At 46.4% G+C, this 20,984-nt stretch overlaps 1 protein-coding gene across 1 annotated transcript in view; it reads left to right on the top strand.

Annotated features, from left to right (window-relative positions):
* LOC146009248 (alpha-2-macroglobulin-like) overlaps positions 1 to 20,984 on the top strand; it is a 108,384-nt gene that overhangs the window by 18,591 nt on the left and 68,809 nt on the right. Inside the window, exons 8-14 of the mRNA XM_083149415.1 lie at positions 1,375 to 1,498; positions 5,300 to 5,414; positions 6,841 to 6,950; positions 9,778 to 9,936; positions 13,035 to 13,262; positions 18,152 to 18,218; positions 19,077 to 19,222. Of these exons, the coding sequence (XP_083005541.1) occupies positions 1,375 to 1,498; positions 5,300 to 5,414; positions 6,841 to 6,950; positions 9,778 to 9,936; positions 13,035 to 13,262; positions 18,152 to 18,218; positions 19,077 to 19,222 (949 nt within the window). The remainder of the gene's footprint in view (positions 1 to 1,374; positions 1,499 to 5,299; positions 5,415 to 6,840; positions 6,951 to 9,777; positions 9,937 to 13,034; positions 13,263 to 18,151; positions 18,219 to 19,076; positions 19,223 to 20,984) is intronic.

The following is a 20,984-nucleotide window of genomic DNA, read 5'->3' on the forward strand; positions in this document are numbered from 1 at the left end:
AATTGGGTCAATTGAGGCATTGAACAGGAAAATCGGGTCAATTGAGACATTTAACATTGTTCCCTATGGGAAATCTCGGGCATCTCGTCTGTCGCACCTGATTTTTTAGTGCATTCAATGCCCGAGATGGCCGAGATGGGCGCCCTTCTAAGTAAAGAGTACCAAAAATATTAATTATTGCGCAATAATACCTAATATTATCTGTTTATCGTTACCTATGCAATAACCAGTCCTGTTTATCTTTATCTATGCACTAGTAATTATATGTGTTGTTTGATTTATGCAAATGTGATACTCAGGTTATGTTCCATTGAATGTGAAGTTTAGACTGTCTTATAGTATCAACGGACAGAAGCGAGTTATACAGATTAGCATGTAGCGTTTTGGTTAGAACCGTAGAATGTAGCGATTCCCTGGAGTTGTAGTTAGTCAGAGCACGTGGTAAATGATTTACTGTCATTAAGTAATATGTACTGATATTAGAAGCAACAGGTTGTCCAGGTTGGTGCAAATAAAGTGTTAACCCTTTTTGAACCACACTGAATCTCCTGCCTCCAATCCTCTATAACAGTGGTTCCCAACCCTGGTCCTCAAGTACCCCCAGCAGTGCACGTTTTCGAGGTGACCCAGCATGTGCACTCATTATTCAGACACATTTTAAAAGATCCACAGGTGGAGCTAATTATGTTACTTGTGATTCTGTGTGGAGACCTGGAAAACGTGCACTGTTGGGGGTACTTGAGGACCAGGGTTGGGAACCAGTGCTCTATGACATAGAAGAAGCAGCACCATCCAAGCGGCACCACCGGTAAGAGAACACAACCAACCTACACCTGTGGTTATCACAACCGTATTCCTGAATTTCTATACTAATGTACATCTAGTACTGCTAGAAAAGTAGATAATGTGCGGAGAAGAATAATGCAGGACTATTCCCATAGATTCCTGCATTATAATAACACTTGCTCCTAATCATGTAGGAAATCGTTATTTGGATCTTTGTCTATATTTGTTAATATAAATCAATCTGTGATGCTCCTACAGTATAACCTTCTTCTATATATAATCCATAGTTTGTGTAATCAGCATGCTATTAGTAGAATAGGGTTTGAGTATAATATCTTTATTATTCATGTGATGCCAGGATTTTATTTTGTATTTTCCAGTTTTTCGGCCAATGTACTGTGTCTCCGTCTGTAAGGAGCGTATTCAATTAGCTGCTGCGCTGACTACAGCCTCAAGCTACTTATATAGAGCCGTTGTGGTAATTAGCTGCAGGGTATACCCTGAGGCTACTTGCATATGCCCCTGATTCCACTAACAGATAGTTTACAAGTGATATACTGTACTGTTTACTCATCACATCTCTCTTAGGTACACATATGGGAAGCCAGTCCAAGGGAATTACACTGCTACCGTGTGCCGAAAACCTGGTTATTTTCGGTGGAATCTTGATCTTACAAAACAAGAAGAAATTTGTGTTCATTTCAGTGGAAAGGTGAGATCATAAGAAAGTTAATTTACAATATGCTGATTAGGATCAATGAAAGTTTAAGTGAGATCAAAGGCAGTTACCTATGTGAGAATCTGCCTTGTACAGAGTATTGCGGTTTCTTCCAAATACCCATTTTTCTTTATTACATTATTGTCATTTTTAGCCTTTAGCCTCCTCCATTGGCTGTTTAGTTTGTCTGTACAGCTCAGGGCACTGGACCTAGAGTTTTACTCCTCCCACTTTTCTCCACCTTTCTTATCTCATTATTTCCCTGACACCCTCTCGCTCTCTTGAATCTTTTACTCCGTCTTTTTCCAGGAAACCCTGTCTCTCTCCCCCTTATCCACTTCCTCTCTCTCTTTCTATCCCCAATAGCCTCTCCGTTACTCCCCCTCACCCTCCTGCCCGTTTAAGGGGCTTTGTATTGACAATAGCAGGGTGGGATCCCTATCAAGATTTTGCTATAGAGCCCACAAAATTCTATTTATGCTCCTGAGCAGATGAAGTATCATCTGAAACATCTGGAACTCAGGAGAATCCCCAGCAACCACGAGCTGACAGCAACTGATCACAAGAGCAGTTTAAATAGCCCACCAAACAAGAGTTGGTCCTTTATTGGACTCAGCTGACCAGGAGTCCAAAGCAGGGATTGGTCGGCAGCAGAAGGAAGAGAAACATGAGTTACTACACAGGGGGACACCAACCCTAGTGATGCCATTGGTTCCCACCGCTCTCAATCAAGCGCATTTTCCTTTATATCAGAAACATTCTTCTGATGTGTACACTACTCTGTCATTACCACAATTGGTACACACATTGGGCCGATTCAGACCGTCTCGCTATTGTCTACACTACTCTGTCATTACCACAATTGGTACACACATTGGGCCGATTCAGACCATCTCGCTAGGCTGCATATATTTGCTTCCTACCAAGCAAGTAAATGCCTCCCCATCAAATGCACCCCCCCCCCCCCCCCCTCGCCACCCAATTCCCAGCACTACGACAGGAGTGGATGTGTACACTTACACCTCTGCTTGGAAAAATCAATTGATGGTGAGTGATCATCGAATGAAAGTTACAGAAAAAAACATACAAAGAAGCAGCGCTGGAGCTACAATGAATAAAACTCTCTGAGTTTGAATATTTACTTTATATAAAATATATTAATAATAACATTACATAAACATACATATATCAATATAAAAATGGCAGTAGTATAAAGGAATGGAAGGCAATTTCCAATTGCTTTCTGGTCCAATCCTGGAGTGGTAGGCAAACAGATGACGCGTTTCACCACTGGCTGTGTCTTTTTTAGGGGGGAAAAAGGATTGGACCAAGAAGCTATTGGAAATTGCCTTCCATTCCTTTATACTACTTCCATTTTTGGGGACCACTAAATTGGACTTTGATATCTTGGGGAATTGTCTATTGGACTTCCATCACCACCCACCAGGCAGATTTCTCCAGGGGAGCTACAAACCACAGCCACCTGTTTGAGTTCACTGCCTTCCTGGGCAAATCTATACAGGACCCACTTTGGCCCCCCAACAAATCACCCATTTGGATACCTCCAGGTGAATTTCAATATTCAAAAGCCACCTGTGAGAGGACAACTACATCTATACCCTTGACCCTGCCTCCCAATATCCTCCAGCGGTCATTAGAAGCCCAATACCACCAGAGAGGACCTGGGCTCCATTTACAAACTCCTGCATAGCAACTCTACAGACTCCTCCAGCAGCACTGCATTGGCATACCGTGTAAATAGAGGGGACCTGTGAGTCTTGTTCCCCTGTACCATCTAAAAAAGTGACAACAGCAACAATAGCATGTGAACTTACCTGTTGAAATAGGATACATCCATATAGAGCCTTATGATACCCTAGGCTATACCATCCATCCTGCGAGAGAGATATTTATTTTATCATTTTTATATTGATATATGTACAGTATGTATGTTTATGTGATGTTATTATTAATATATTTTATATAAAGTAAATATTTAAACTCAGAGTTTTATTTATTGTAGTTCTAGCGCTGCTTCTTTGGGCATTATTCAATGCCTCAGATTCGTCGTATTTTACAGTGAATTTGGCAATTCGCCGGGGTAACAGCGAATTTTCTGTCAGAAAAAACAATTCGCCCTATTCAATGGAGCCAATTCACTGCAAATAAACAGCGAATATCTGTCGATTCACCGTGTGCAATTCGCCGGTGGTTTTCAATGGGGTTTTTAGTCGAATTCGCCAAAATTCAATGCTCAGATGGAAAATGGCTTTCTCCATTGATTTTCGCCATGATTCTCCGTTTTACATTCGTCATCTTTTTTAGGTGAACTGGAATGTGATCTTTTAAAATAAAGGGTTTTTTATTTTTTTTTAGGGTGTCAAAAAATATGATTTTTTTTTCAGTGAAGGGGCAAGCTATTTTTATTTCTGTGTTTGCTGCACATGCAGGGGGCCGGGAGCCGCTCATTAATATTCATATATTCACTGCACTCTGGTCCCGATCATTACATATGGATCGAGACCAGTGAGTGCAGCGGCTCCTATCCCAGTCCCCTGCCTGCCAGCTCTAGAGGGGTTCTTCCTGTGTCCCTGCCAACCCTCCTTCACCCCCACAGTGTCTGGCGCAGGCAAGGAGGCTTCCATCTCCCTCCCTGCAGCTGTCCCCCAGCTCCCTGCGGTATTCGCCAAGGGGGGGGGGTTAAAATTCGCCACCAGGGGCATAGAGCCCCTCAGGTGTTGAATAGGGTGGCCGGGCGGCTGCCGGGCGAATCTCCCTGAAGGGAGAATTGCTGCGAAAGTGCAGCGAATCCTACACAGGATTCACTGCCAGCCACGATCCCGGCCATTGAATACTGGCCTTTGTTTGTTTTTTTCTGTACCTTTCATAGGGAGTGACTACCCCTATTCCCCAGCAGCAGCTTTGGGAAGACAACTCATATCCAGGCGCCCTTCATATTCTCTATTAGAATACATCCAATCGAATGAAAGTAAGCCTGGATTTACTTTTAATCTGCCCGGTCTTCTGCGAATTGGGGGCAAGCGCTGATGTCATGTGATATCATCCACTCTCCCCCAGCAGGCAGGGGCACACCTGTATTCGCACCGTTTTTGTGTGCACACCCACAAAACACTGTGTGGGCCTGACGGAATGCCCCCTGCCTGTCAATCAGGCAGCGAGCACCCCAGTGTGCGAAAAATTTGCCAAAGGCAAGTGCATGCAGAAATGCACATGCACAAAGTAAAGACTTCAGACCCATGCGAATGCACACGGCACTGCGAATGGACCGGAATAAGGTCCTAATACCCCTGCATTCGTATCATGCTGTGTGACTAAAACTGTAAACATTGGTCCTAATTACGGTTTCCTAGCAAATTATTGAATATCACTATTCAGCGATGTTTGGCAATCTAAGGACTGGCATGGGGTGGTGATGCAGCATTGCAGTGGCACAGTCCGGACAATGCAGGCGTGTCTGGACCATTTGTAGGGAGGGCCGCTGCGGCTTCATGTGACGATAAAAAATGACAGCCCATGGACTGGCTATGTAGCTAACTCTGCAGCCAGGGGGCTACCCGTCTATGTGATTGCACTGCAGAGAATGACCCGGCATGGGGGGCAGCCTTGCCCTGTTCTGACAAAACTATAACCCATACTGAATGAGGCCCGTTGTCACAGATATTTATGGTACAGAATTTTGCAGTGGAATAAAAACACAAAACTTACAGCATATTAAAAGTTGGACATTTGTTGTTTAATAAATTAATCCTGAATTTGTTCATCTCTCCCTCTCAGCTGGATGGGTCGGGATGTCACATCTTAGATGTTAAATCTGAGACTTTAAAATTGAATGACTCCAGGCTTGAAACAACCATAAGGGGAACAGCCTCCATTTTTGAAGAGGGAACAGGTAACATAGTTTGAACTAGATGGATGCAAGTCTTTATTCAGCCTCACCTACTATGTAACTATGTAACTATGTAAGTTCATTATAAGAAATAAAAGAAATCTGTCCTGTGACACTTGCCCATGAATGTAGTACTGTATGCAGGGGAGACAACAGTTCGGCTGGGCCCCAGTAAAAATAAAGGTGGGACGGGCAGTGCCTCAAGGAGGGGGTGCAGCCATGCCCCCATAAAAAAAATATAGCGAGAGATAGAGAGATGACAGGCTGCCACTGCAGCTGTCTCTCTCCCCAGCTCAGCACACAGCAATAAGGAGCATATGCTGATCTGGGGAGAGAGGCTGTGCTGCGGCAGCCGCCTGTAATCTCTCACCCACTGCCCGGCTCCCTGCAATGCAGGAGGGTGGAGATGAGCCCCTCCAGCAGACCCAGGCCCAGGTAAAAAGCGGTGCTATTATAATGCCCCATCCACCGCAGCTTTACCTATGTTCGCTGCAGTGGTCCCGGCTCCCCTGGCTTCATTCTGATGCTATTTCGACGGGCTATCATAAAATGTCCGCCCCCATATAGCAAACTGTTCTATGAAACTGTCTGCTGTATGGGGGCAGCCATTTTGTGATGGTCCATGTTTAGCATCAGAATGTAGCCAGGAGGGGAGCCGGGACCAGCGCAACGAATACAGGTAAATATGCGGGGGATGTGGGGGGGCACGGGCGGCGGGGTGGTGGAGGGGGGGCGTGCTTTATTATCGGCGGGTGGGCACCCAAATTATAGTTACGCCGCTGGTTAAAAACGCTGTTCTAGTGCTCATTATAGAAGAAGTAGAATCTGATTGGTTGCTATGGGCAACATTCCATCGTCAATAGAATTCCCATCTTTACCCTCTCGTCATAGAACTCCTCTGTACTATACCTGGCAGTACGTAGAAGGATATTATTGCATACTGTACATATTTACTTAAGCAAGTTATGGAGGCCTAGCATCACACTTTAAGTACGTTACTGCCTCGCGGAGGTCATGGGTTTGGTTTCCATCATGGCCCTAACTGTGGGGTATGTATATTCTCCCCATGCTTGCATGGGTTTCCTCCAGGTACTCCCGTTCCCTCACACAGTCCAAAAATATACTGGTAGTTTAAATTGGCTCCAAATAAAATCAACCCTAAATTGAATGTGTGCACGTGTGCACGTGTGTGTGTGTCTGTGTGCGCACATGTGGTAGTGAACATAGATTGTAAGCTCCACTGGGGTAGAGTTTGATGTAAATGGCCAAATAGTCTCTGTAAAACATAAATGACTGGTATTAAATAAATAATACACTACAATGCAAGTTCTCATTTATCATAGCATGCCTAGAACTCAGTATTATGATCATTGTTCTACCCTAATACAAATTATGCGCTGACTCTAACATATCATTACTCCTATTGTAGGAATTGAGTTATCAACAACCAGTCAAACAATTATATCAACTGTCATCAACAAGGTGTCGTTTGTTGATGCTGATAGTACCTACAAGAAAGGGATCCCATACAAAGGACAGGTGAGTACTATTCTTGTGCAGTGCAGAGGGGTTTGTGCTGTTCAGACTGCAGAGGGGTTTGTGTGCTGGTTTATATATAGCAATATAGCAATATTATATATATAATTAAATATACTTAATTATATTGTAATTGTGCTGGTCGTGTGTTAGGCAGGCTGTCAGTCAGTGTAGCGGGGTACAGTACTACACAGGCAGGCTGTCAGTCAGCTTCATTTTTTTTTATTGTGGTGTGTGGTCATTGTGGTGTGCTGCACTGCAATCCAATACACCATATACTACTGTCAGAAGCAGAACAGGTTCAGTGTGTGATTGTTCTGCCTGCCACGGTCCATGCAGTGTTATCCAAGGCCCAGCCATTAAAAAAAAATACAGTAAAAAAATAAATTTTGCTGTTCTTTATTTTTTGCTGTATACTGCACCCCAATAGTATACACCACAAGTTCCGTGTGTCATTGTTCTGCGTCCACACAGCATACAACAAGCTAAAAAAAATCAATTTTTCTCTTCTTTAATCATTGTTTGTGTGTACTGTACCCATAGTATACTGTCAGAATGTGCGTTTGTTCGGCCTTCACGCAGCTGTTAGCTGCGCATTAAAAACAAATTAAATTAATTAAAGTAAAAAAATCCGGTACTTGTGAGTTATCCGGGCGTCCGATTTTTAAATCGGGTCGGATCGGGACATCACATCGCATGCGACCATCGGATGCGATGCGATGCGATGCGATGACCCGATTTTTCCATAGGAATCAATGTTAAAATGGACTGAGTCCATTTTAACATGGAATTCAATGGGAAAAAGGGGTCCTTTTCATACCCCTACTATCCAAGTGGGCATGGAGTTGGATATAAACCTGTGGCGAGCGTAGCGAGCCACCGAGCCCGAAGCGTGGCGAGCGTAGCGAGCCCCGCGAGGGGACACGGAATACCGTCCCCTCGCGGGGCTCGCTTCGCTCGCCACGCTTCGGGCTCGGTGGCTCGCTACGCTCGCCACAGGTTTATATCCAACTCCATGCCCACTTGGATAGTAGGGGTATGAAAAGGACCCCTTTTTCCCATTGAATTCCATGTTAAAATGGACTCAGTCCATTTTAACATTGATTCCTATGGAAAAATCGGGTCATCGCATCCGATGGTCGCATGCGATGCGATGCGATGCGATGCAATATCGCATCGCATCGCATCTGATTGTATGCCTTAACTTAAGGCATACAATCAAAAAATCGGACGCCCAGATAACTCACAAGTACCAAAAATCCTAATCAATTTTTCTCTTCTTTATTTATTCTTTATGTGTACTGCACCCATAGTTTACTGTCAGAAGGTGGGTGTGTGATTGTTCGGCCTCCACACAGCGTTATACAAGCTGCGCATTAAAAACAAATTAAATCAATTGAAGTAAAAAAATCCTAATCAATTTTTCTCTTCTTTATTCATTCTTTGTGTGTACTGCACCCAAATACACCATACTGATACTGTCAGAAGTTCTGTGTGTTAATAACCAGCCAATTTGCTGCAGACCTTGGCCTAATTTGAATGAAAACAACATTGTGAGCTGTAAAGTTGTCAAAATTGTCTGCAAAGGGCTGGAAATTAATGTTATCGAGGTCAATACTACTTTAGGGTTAAAAAATGCAAAAATTACACAATTTGGGCGTGTTTGATCATTTTTCAATAAAATCCAAATCCAAAGACTTCCACCGCTGTTTGACAAAGCCAAATCCAAATCCCGGCGAAGAATCCAAATCCAAATCTTCGGCCCCGGTGCTCATCTCTAATATATATCCACATACATCTTGGCTATTTTTCTCAATTGGTCATGACATGCAAAACACGGATTAACTGTTTCTCCAAATGAGTCCAAGGGGTGCCAAATTGTGCCATACATGGCACAATAAAACCAAGAAGTATGTGGACACATCTATATATACATGTATATGCAGCAACAACATAAAACACACACATATATTATACTGTATATACAGATGACCAACAGTGAGCAGGCCAGTGGTCAGAATACCAAGGCTGGCATCCCGAAGGAGGTAATCTGGACAGGGGTCATGTAGGTATATTTACCCTCACACTGCCACCTCCTCCAAACCCTTACCCTTCCTTCCAGCAGCCTAACCCACCTCTCCAACAGCCTCACCCTAAGGCCCCTTTCACACGCTCCAACTCCTGCCGGGCGGCGAAACGCTGCACGACCCATGGGTACACAGAAGTTAATAATGGACATGATTGTGTCCATTCACACGGGCGGCCACGGCCCGGCCGCCCGGTTGCAGCCAGATGTCACCACTGAAAGGGACGGCTGGTGGGCTGTGGCCATCCCCACCATTCTAAACTTCTGTGTGCTTCTTGGGGGGTTTCGCCGCCTGGCAGGAGTCGGAGTATGTGAAAGGGGCCTTTCACCCCCCGCAGCCGAACATTATGCCCCCTTCTAAGTGCCTAACCCTAACCCCCCTCCCCATAGTCCCCCTAAATCCCCCCACTACTGCCTAAACCCCTCCCCCTTTCCCAGGTGCATGCTCAAGCTACCTGCATACTTTCCCCAGCAGGCAGGAGTATGACGCTGGCATCCTAATTTATTTCGGTAGTCGGGATGGTGTCATGGATGTATTGAACACCATATACATGGACACACGCACACACAGACACAACCGCTTACAAATCCTGCGTTTGCCCCTGAGATTGCTGGTATCATGGAGTCTCCTGCAGAATGCAGGTGGGGAGGTAACTATGACTATAATGAATATATACAGTATACAGTATGCATTATCTGTGCTCTCATGTGGTTCTCATCATTTCTCATACTGTGTTATTTCAGATTAAAGTGGTGGATGCCGTTGACAGCCCTAGAGGAGGTGTTACAGTCTATCTACAGAGTCGGGATGGTACAATAAACCAGACCTTGCTGACAGATGAGAATGGTCAGGTCTCCTTTACACTGAACACTGCCAATTGGGAAAGTAGTGTAACTTTGACGGTAGGAACAGAAGATATATATGTGTGCAGGTCGCCAAAGTACCCCCCCCCCCCCCCCAGCACCAAAAAAAAAAAAAAAACCTTATACTTCACAGTACAACACTCAAAATAGATTAGTTTGTCAAGTTGCTTTGTACATTACATTGGGCCTGATTCAGAGTTCATGTGCATAAATCGATATCTGGTGATTTTCTCACATGTGCGCATGTGCGAGCTCTAAAACTGTGATTACAGGCATTTGCATTTTCAGAGCCAGTGCCCCTCCCCACTGGACGGACCATTTGGGGTGCAGAGACCAAGAATTTTGTGGGAGTGGTCCAGACAATGCAGGTGTTGCTGGATTGCTGGTGGGGAGGGTTCGTGGGGACCTCTAGCATCTGTCCCAGCTCATTATATTTTTTTAGGCGCTGGGGGTGCAGCGGAGTATAGTCGGTGGAGAGGAACCGCTCTCTGGCTTGGCGCCACCCCGCCGTACTTACTGGCTCTGTATAGACAAAATGCCTGAAACAGAAATGTTGTGTATACACATTATGCCCACAGAAGTATTGCTCTTGATATACTGTATAACGTCCACAGTAATAGCAGAACTTTGACATAATGCCCCCAGTAGTACCAGCTGGTAAACAGGTGTTTACTTGTTCCCTAGGCTGCAAACATATGCAGCCTAGCAAACAGGTCTGAATCAGGCACATAATGCACATACACATACTCACACTTAATCACTGTCCTTCCACCTGTCTGCCAAAGTAGTCTGGCTGGCCGGATCTCCTCCTCTTCTCTCTTAGGCAGTAACCCTGCACTCCAATAGCCCCACCCCCATTTACCCATAGGTAGCTCCCATAGGCGAATCTAGGGGGTGGTCCGGGGGTGCACAGGACCACCCATTAGCCCATTTTATAGCTGAGGGATGGGGCTTTCCAACGAGCCCAGCCCCGTGTCTCTAGCCCCCTGGGAACCGGAGATACTGCCAGGCAAAGCTGGAACGTTTTCCCTATAGGATAACATGGGACCCACTAATTCTGACCCCCACCCAGTTCAACGGCTGCCATTTCCCCCTTCGGCATCACTGAAGCTTGAGGTTGATCTCAGTCAAACCCACTGGGCCTTCAATCTGATACCAGGCTGGATCCATATGGTTCCAGGGATTATGAGGTTAAACGTTTTTTTTTTTTATTTCTTAAATGTAATTTCATGACTGTTTATGTTCTTTGAGGGCAGATTTCTCTGGAACCAAACAGCCCAGTTTCACGGGACCAAAATCATTCGAAGCCACCTCAAAAGTTCTTCAATATGATACTGGTCTCATGTAAATGGGTCAGTTGGTTCCGAAGATATAGCTGGTTGGTTAAAGGGGGGTAGGGAGAGGGGAGTGGTTGCCTCTCCCCCTCACACCAGAAAATGCAGGTACTAGGCTTGTGTATAAGGTGTCAGCCTGGGAATGTCCCTGCATGATCCTGGGACCATATTCCCGGGTAAATCCCTGCATTTTCTGTTGTGAAAGGGGTATTATTTCAAACAGCCGTGACCTGCAGTGCTCTGAATACAGCTGGGCAGTCCCCTGCTCTCTGCCCAGCTGTCAATGACTGTCACCCCTGCAGCTTCCGCTCCAATTCTTCTCCCCGTTTTCACCTCAGCCCGCCCCCCCTTTAATCATGTGGTGCCGGCGCCCGGCGTGCTCCCCCGACGTCACGCACAGCAACAGCACACACAATATTTCAAATGTCCACTCGGCTAGAGGGGACACCAGGAGGGGAGTGGGAGCGTGCTCTGCACTGCGCTCTTTTCCTCCCCCCCAACAGAAGCAGCTGCACCGCTCTCCATCTCTCCCTGCAGCAGCAGCGAAGGCTCATATAAAAATTTACAGTAAGTGGCACTCTTGGGGGCATTGCTTAAGGGATGCTACAAGTGGTGGTATGTGGGGGCATTATGCATAAAGTGTGGCTTAATGTGTAAGGGGCTGTGTAAGGGACATTATGTGTGCAGCATCCTGTGTAAGGGACATTATGTGTGCAGCATCATGTGTAATGGGTACTATGGTGCGCGGCATCATGTGTAATGGGTACTATGGTGGGCGGCATCATGTGTAAAGGGTACTATGGTGTGCGGTATCATGTGTAATGGGTACTATGGTGTGCGGCATCATGTGTAATGGGTACTATGATGCCATCAAGCAAGAACCCCCTAGCAATGAGCACGTAGGTAAGCAGCACTTATGTGGCAAATATGTAATTGGCATTACAGTTTGTTATATAGTATGTAATGGGCATCATGATGTGTGGCACAATGTGTAATGGGCATTATGGTGTGTGGCCTTATGTGTAATTGGCATTACGGCGTGTGGCTTTATGTGTAATGGGTATTACGGAGTTTGCTAAAATGTGTAATGGGCATTACTGTGTATGGTCTAAAGTGTAACACCACACCCCTTTTTATGATACCACGCCTCTTTCCCATGAGGCCACGCCCCCTTTTTGCAGCGCGGCTACGCCGCGCAAAGGTCCCCCTACTATTATGTCTAGATCTGGGACCACCCATTACCATAATTCTAGATTCGCCTATGGTAGCTCCACCCACACTTATGCACATTAGCCCCGCCTCTTTAGTGTTATGTTTCCTGCTATCACAGGTCCTGCTACTGTCTGTCAGGTAGGTGTGACAGGCACAGCAGCAGCCGGGAACAACAGGACAGCAGCAGAGGATGTAGAGCAGGGACAGCGCCTCTCCTACCCAGCGTCACCCTACACTACATCCTTTGCTGAGCGGGTTGCGCCAGCCCTGCTTACAATCCAAATTATATTTCAATTTGAACACACCCCACCCACATCTAACTCTCTGCACATGTTACATTTGCCCCATTTGCAGTGCAGCATGGTTTTGTCCATCTGCTAAATTTGGCACCCGATGGTGCCAAAGAACACAGTTTGAGAACCATTTTTCCTTGTTTTATAAGAGGTATAGAAAAAATAAGCATTTAGATGACCTGATTTATAGTAGTCTTTAGTTATATGATTGTATTTGATTTTATTACTTACCAACTTATTAATATGTTTAGCTTTTGTTTCAATCTCACTTATTTACAAATGTGTCTTTATTCCAAAGGCAAGTACAAGCCCAGAGCCTCGAAGATATGTATCCAACTTCTATACTGGTGATTACGGTTGGGCGAATTTGTTTCTCGCACCCTTCTACTCTCGCAATAAGAACTTCTTGAAACTGCACTCTCTGGATAGAGTTCTCCCATGTGAGGGGCAGCAAGAGGTCCAGGCGGAATATATCATTAAACACACAGAGCTGCAGGAGGCCAAGCACTTAGATCTACATTACCTGGTAAGTGATTTGTTGCAATCAATCTGTAATAAAATACAAATAAAGAGATAAAGTGGGTGGAGATAATGTACCAACCAATCAGCTCTTCATTGCCAATTTGGAAACACACTGTGGGGCAGATTCGAACTGATTGGCTGGTGATAAAATCCAGACACTTTGTCACATCACCAAGCTTAATAAATCTACCCCTCAGCCTGTAGCATGGCAATTACTATAGGAGCTGATTGGCAGGTACTCTACTTTATCACTCCAAGGCTTAGTGCATCTCCCTTTATGGGCCTGATTCTGTGCTGGAGAGCAGATCCTGATCAGGATACAGAGGCACAGGACAGGTCTGTGAGAGAGAGCAGATCCTGATCAGGATACAGAGGCACAGGACAGGTCTGTGAGAGAGAGAGCAGATCCTGATCAAGATACAGAGGCACAGGACAGGTCTGTGAGAGAGAGAGCAGATCCTGATCAGGATACAGAGACACAGGACAGGTCTGTGAGAGAGAGCAGATCCTGATCAGGTATGTGAGAGAGCAGATCCTGATCAGGATACAGAGGCACAGGACAGGTCTGTGAGAGAGCAGATCCTGATCAGGATACAGAGGCACAGGACAGGTCTGTGAGAGAGCAGATCCTGACTAGGACACATAGGCACAGGACAGGTCTATGAGAGAGCAGATCCTGATCAGGATACAGAGACACAGGACAGGTCTGTGAGAGAGCGGGCCCTGATCAGGATACAGAGGCACAGGACAGGTCTGTGAGAGAGCAGATCCTGATCAGGATACAGAGGCACAGGACAGGTCTGTGAGAGAGCAGATCCTGACTAGGACACATAGGCACAGGACAGGTCTATGAGAGAGCAGATCCTGATCAGGATACAGAGACACAGGACAGGTCTGTGAGAGAGCGGGCCCTGATCAGGATACAGAGGCACAGGACAGGTCTGTGAGAGAGCAGATCCTGACTAGGACACATAGGCACAGGACAGGTCTATGAGAGAGCAGATCCTGATCAGGATACAGAGGCACAGGACAGGTCTGTGAGAGAGCAGATCCTGACTAGGACACATAGGCACAGGACAGGTCTATGGCCCTTATTCTGGTTGGTGCGGTCGAGCCGCATATGCGGCTCCGACCGCACCAGACGTATCCCCGCCCACACTACGGATCGCCACGGCCGTCCGTACACGGACGGCTGGCGATCCGCACGAAAATGGTGGAGGCGTACGCCTCCACCATGGTGGGAGCTGCCCCCTGCATTCGATGGTCGACGACCATCGAAGGCAGGGCCGCACGCCGCGGCAGCTCCCGCAAGCTGAGACCACACGGACAATCGTCCGTGTGGTAGCTTGTATGGGGGCTGAAAGCTGACATCCGGCGACGTCAGCTTTCCGCCCCCATGAGTGGCGTCATGCCCTCATTACCATGCGTACGCCCCGCGTTTGCATGGGAACGCCCATGAAACGCGGGGCGTACACATAGGGAAATGAGGGGATGAAGCCCCTCACGCCCCTATACGCCCCCTTTGCGGCGTCTAAATTTTTAACACGGAGAATTCCCCTGCACATGCGCAGAGTGACCTCTGCGCATGTGCAGAGAGAAAACATCGGCGGTACGGCCGCATGCGGGCCGTACCGCTTCAATCTGAATAAGGGCCTATGAGAGAGCAGATCCTGATCAGGATACAGAGGCACAGGACAGGTCTGTGAGAGAGCGGGTCCTGATTAGGATACAGAGGCACAGGACAGGTCTGTGAGAGAGCAGATCCTGATCAGGATACTGAGGCACAGGACAGGTCTGTGCAAGAGCAGATCCTGATTAGTTTATATAGGCACAGGACAGGTCTGTGAGAGAGCGGATCCTCATAAATATATACATTGGCACAGGACAGGTCTGTGAGAGAATCACCCATACCAACATACAGTATACACTGTCAACCTATCATCCAGATCCATTGCCAAGACGGCAAGAATCCCTCAGCAAGCCCAAACAGAGACGTCAGTATTAACAGGAATAAATAAATGGGAAGACTCCTAAAAGGCAAAGGGCCAAATGTACTAAGCTTGAAAAGAGATAAAATAGAGAGTGGTAAACCACCAGCCAATCAGCTCCTACCTGCCATTTGACAGGCTGTGTTTCAAAAATGACAGGAAGGAGCCGATTGGTTGTTGGTTTATCACTCTCCATTTTATCACTTTTCAGGGCTTACAGTAGTAGATCTCGCCCTATACATTAGTGACAGCAAGTCAGTGGATATTCATTATCATTTATCTCAGACTTTTCAGCTGCTCTGCAATACAGCTAAGTTAAACAAAACCCAAGGTGTAAGACCTAATGAGTGCACCTACATGTTTGGCCAAACAATACAACACCACCTGATATGTACATGTTATATATAAATAATCTATACCCTAGGTCAGGGCTCGACAATACCCGGGGGCCAGGTCGCCATGGCGACCAGATTCTGCTTCCTGGCGACCAGATTTTCCAGGAAGCAGAACCCCCAGGCAGAGTGGTGGCTTGATAGCAGCGGGCAGCGCAGTTCACAACACTCCCGGCTGTCAGGAGATGGACAGGGAGAGGCAGGGAGCTGGCAGCAGCGTCTCTGTAAGCAGCGGGTCCCCGTGGCTAGCTATCAGCACTTACAGCAGCCTTGGGTGCCCGCTTCAGACACGTAAAAAGATGACGCCGCAGTGGGTTATGTTCAATATAACAGCCAGCCCGGCAGAGCGGTGCAGAACTCTCCCGGCTGCCACTGCATCAGATCAGGTCCGCGGCGTGCCTATTACAAGAGCTAATCGAGAGCCGTGCTTGAGCTTTGAAATAGGCGCGCTGCTGAACTGCTCTGATACAGCGGCAGCCGGGAGAGTTCTGCACCGCTCTGCCGGGCTGGCTGTTATATTGAACATAACCCACTGCGGCGCCATCTTTTTAAGTGTATGAAACGGGCACCCAAGGCTGCTGTAAGTGCTGATATAATAGCAAGCCACGTGGACCCACTGCGTACAGAGATGCTGCTGCCAGCTCCCTGTCCATCTGCCGTGTTTTATCGGGCTGCCACTATGCTGGCTGTTGTATTGCACATTATAACCCACCACGGGGACCCGCTGCTTACGCAGAGGCACCAGAGAACAGAGGCACCAGAGAACAGAGGCACCAGAGAACAGAGGCTCCCCCCCCCCGTAATTTTTTTTTCTCAGTCTGCCCCTGCCTGGCATCAAGCCACAAACCCATAGCAATGAGCATGTAGGTAAGTAGCACTGTGGCATAATATGCCATGGGCATTATGGCGTGTGGTAATATGTAATGGGCATTACGGTGTTTGGTTTACCATGTAATGGGCATTACGGTGTGTGCGGTATATGTAATGGGCATTATTGTGTGTGGTACAGTATGCAAAAGGTTTTTCAGTGTGTGGCATAATGTGTAATGGGCATTGTGGCGTGTGGGTATGTGTAATGGATATATGACATGTGTAATAGGCATAATGGTGTTACTTTTTGGCGCACACTGTCACTTTTTTTTCTGGCTCCTACATTTTCATCCTGGCTCCTAGATTTTTTAAAAATTTGTCAAGCCCTGCCCTAGGTACTGTTGTATGTATTATGCACAGTGTGTATTCTAACGTAAGGATGTATAGGGAAGAGCTGTGAATTGATGAGCTGCCTCACAGAAAAGGTACTGGACTTGTAGTGATATTGGCATAGTCACAGAAGCAGTACTGGACTTGTAGCAGTATTGGCATAGTCACAGAAGCAGTACTGGACTTGTAGCTGTATTGGCATTGTTACAGTAGCAGTACTGAATTGGCATAGTCACAGAAGCAGTACTGTACTTGTAGCAGTATTGGTATAGTCACAGGAGCAGTACTGAACTTTTAGTGGTATTAGTATAGTCACAGAAGCAGTACTGGACTTGTAGCGGTATTTCCATAGTTACAGAAGCAGTACTGTATTTGTTGCAGTATTTGCATAGTCACAGAAGTAGTACTGAACTTGTAGCAGTATTTGCCTAGTTACAGAAGCAGTACTGAACTTGTATTGGCATAGTCACAAAGCAGTACTGAACTTTGTAGCAGTATTGGCATAGTCACAGAAGCAGTACTATATTAGCATAGTCACAGAAGCAGTACTGTACTTGTAGCAGTATTGGCATAGTCATAGAAGCAGTACTGAACTTTTAGTGGTATTTCCATAGTTACAGAAGCAGTACTGTATTTGTTGCAGTATTTGCATAGTCACAGAAGTAGTACTGAACTTGTAGCAGTATTTGCCTAGTTACAGAAGCAGTACTGAACTTGTATTGGCATAGTCACAAAGCAGTACTGAACTTTGTAGCAGTATTGGCATAGTCACAGAAGCAGTACTATATTAGCATAGTCACAGAAGCAGTACTGTACTTGTAGCAGTATTGGCATAGTCATAGAAGCAGTACTGAACTTTTAGTGGTATTTCCATAGTTACAGAAGCAGTTCTGAATTGTAGCAGTATTTTCATATTTACAGAAGCAGTACTGAACTTGTAGCAGTATTTTCATATTTACAGAAGCAGTACTGAACTTGTAGCAGTATTTTCATATTTACAGAAGCAGTACTGAACTTGTAGCAGTATTTTCATATTTACAGAAGCAGTACTGAACTTGTAGCAGTATTTTCATATTTACAGAAACAGTACTGAACTTGTAGCAGTATTTTCATATTTACAGAAACAGTACTGAACTTGTAGCAGTATTTGCCTCGTTACAGAATCAGTACTGGACTTGTAGCAGTATTTGTATAGTTACAGAAGCAGTACTGGACTTGTAGCAATATTTGCATAATTACAGAGGCAGTACTGGACTTGTAGCAGTATTTGCTTAGTCAAAGTGAATGGTAACAGAGTCTCACTTTTCCAATAGGTCGCTTCAGAAGGATCCATACAAGACTCTGGTTCTTTACAAATCATCACAGAAAATGGAAGTGAGGGTAAGACTAACTGTTTTTTATCGGACCAGGAGATGTTTTGATATTTTTATAATTAACACAGGGCCGGGGCAAGGCACCGGAGCGCCCCAGGCGAGTGGGGGCACCCCGGTGCCCGGGGGTGGGGGCGGGGGTACCTGTTGCGCCATCTGGGGAGTGGGCAGGGGGGTCCATGCTGGAGTCTGACAAGAGCCTGCAGTGGTGTCCTTGCCGCGCGGGTACCTGCGGCGCTGTTTATAAAGCTGGCGGCAACGGGGGTTCCCTGCAGTGAATAAGAAATAACTAGCGCTATGCAGTGGCGCGGGAAGCGCTTCTGTTTTGAAAACACTGGCCGCACGCTGATTGGCTGAATCTCAGCCAATCAGCGTGCGGACAGTGTTTTCAAACCCGGCAGCGCTTCCTGCGCCACCGCATAGCCCGACGGATAGCGCTAGTTATTTCTTATTCACTGCAGGGACCCCCCACTGCTGCCAGCTTGATACACAGCGCCGCAGGTACCCGCCCGGCAAGAACACCACTGCAGGCTCCTGTCAGAAGCCAGCATGTACCCCCCCGCCCGCTCCCCAGATGGCGCAACAGGTACCCCCTTTGCACGGGGGGCGAGAGGCGAACTGCCGCCCTCCAGTGGCCGGCGCCCTAGGCAAATGCCTAGACCTGCCTAGTGGTGGCGCCGGCCCTGAATTAACACTGAGCATGGCGTCTAATCTGATCTTTATCTGAAATTACACTGCTTTCAGCACTAGTCATGTAACCTTTGGTCAATGGCAAAAGTACATGCAGACCGGTGGCTCACTGGAAAGTTGAAAAGTCCTGAGGTAGCTTTTTACTAATGTTCTCTCTTTTGTTCTATGTATTTCACAGACCTTCATGGTAAGGTCACTTTGACTCTCTCTCTGAGTGCCGGAATATCACCAAAACTTCATGCACTTGTCTACATTTTCCTACCCAATGGAGAGATACTGGCAGACTCAGCAACATTTAACCTGTTACGTTGTTTCAAGAATAAAGTGGGTAAACCAACAACTCTCTCACACTCTCTCTCTCTGCATTGTACATGTGTCCTGCCTTTTTCTGTAGAGAGTCACAGTTGTGATTTCAGGGACCTAATGGAGAAGTGCATAGAACGTGTATTGTGTATGATGGGCAGTTGAAAGCACTGGCCCCGAAAGGGGGGCGGGTACTTTTTACCCAGGCCAGGGTCTGATGGAGGGGTCCAGGACACTCTCCCCCTTCCTTGTTGCAAGCAGCCAGGCAGTGGGAGAGAGAGTACAGGCTTCTGCAGCACAGTCTCTCTCCCCAGCTCAGCACATGCTGCTCAGTGCTGTTTGCTGAGCTGGAGAAAGAGCAGCAGCCTGTTGTCTCTCCCTGCAGTGGTGTGCCCATTCAAACATTTTTTTCTGTCAAAGGAGCAAGGCCCTTTGCCAAGATGGGGATGTGTGAGCGTCTCACATGCTCGCATGTCCCTTACCACGAATGGGGTGCACGAGCGTCTCACGCGCACATGCATCCCATTCTCTGCACATTTTGGCGAACGGCACCCCGACCAGCTAGATAAGCATGACTCATCTGTTAATTGAACTATCAGTAAAAAAAAGTTGTCACAATCTTAGTCACCCAAAAGAAAAATTCTGTATTTTTCCAATATTCTGTATTTCAGATATGGAAGACTCAACCTGTAGTAGAAATATAGACTGCGGATATCATGTTCATGTTGTATTTTCCTAGTGCTGTATTTTTGTATCTAGATTGCTTACAAAATGTAACAATTCCCAAACCCTCATACCATTTGTGTCACTATGATGGGAAATTTAGCATTTTCAGTAATTAGCGATGTGCAACATTAAAACGCTGGGTGTTCCCATGGGTATTGCCAAGTGACGTGGGCGCCGGGGGCGGGAAGCTGACAGAATGCCCACGCACATCTAAGGTTACCTGAGATGTGCGTGTGCCTTCCACATCATTCGATGGTCGCCGACCATCAAATGATGTGGGTGTTCCCCCGCAGCCTACTAATGGATGTTTAGATTAAACATCCATTCACAGCCAGTGCGTCCGAACACTCGCTGCGAGGGAGGGAGGGGGCCGGCATTAGCCGGGCAGGGTCTGGTGGACTCGCAAGACTGCGAATTCACAACCTTGTAAATCAACCAGAATAACCCCCGCTGTACAGTGTGTTGGCTCAGGCTCATCCACATCTTACTCCTCTAAAGCTGGGTACACACATTGCAATATTACAAACAATATCGCTCATTGTGTCCCCTGAGCTACAATATACAATGTGTAATATGGTCCAGTGTGTACGCTCAGTATAGCTAACGATGTACACTCCCATGTGTGGTTAACACTCTCCTACGTCATCTGTACATGAAGCTCAATTTTGGCTACTGCATCAGTTATTTCATGTATAGATTGGGACAAGATGACATCACTGAACAATATTGTTATCGATATTGTTCAGTGAGTATGCACTATATCGTTTGCCCGGGAGTTCTAGGGAAATCGTTAACGATATTATTCATATATGATATCGTCAAGTATGTACCCAGCTTAACTGTGCCAAATATTAGCAAAATACAGAGTGGGAAAGCTGTTTTTGGAGGGTTGCTAAGTAATACCCCCTTTATACTAAAAACGCCGGGTTGCGCCCAGGTTTTTGATCCCCGCTTCAAGCCAGGTGTGACCCAGCATTTGCTCCCATTTACACCACCACCGCCGCATCCCCCCCCCCGGCCGCTTGGAGATGACTTCATCGCCACTGCAGGGACCTGG

Source organism: Crinia signifera, chromosome 6, assembly GCF_055691185.1.
Source record: "Crinia signifera chromosome 6, ASM5569118v1, whole genome shotgun sequence".
Classification (NCBI taxonomy): Eukaryota; Metazoa; Chordata; class Amphibia; order Anura; family Myobatrachidae; genus Crinia; species Crinia signifera.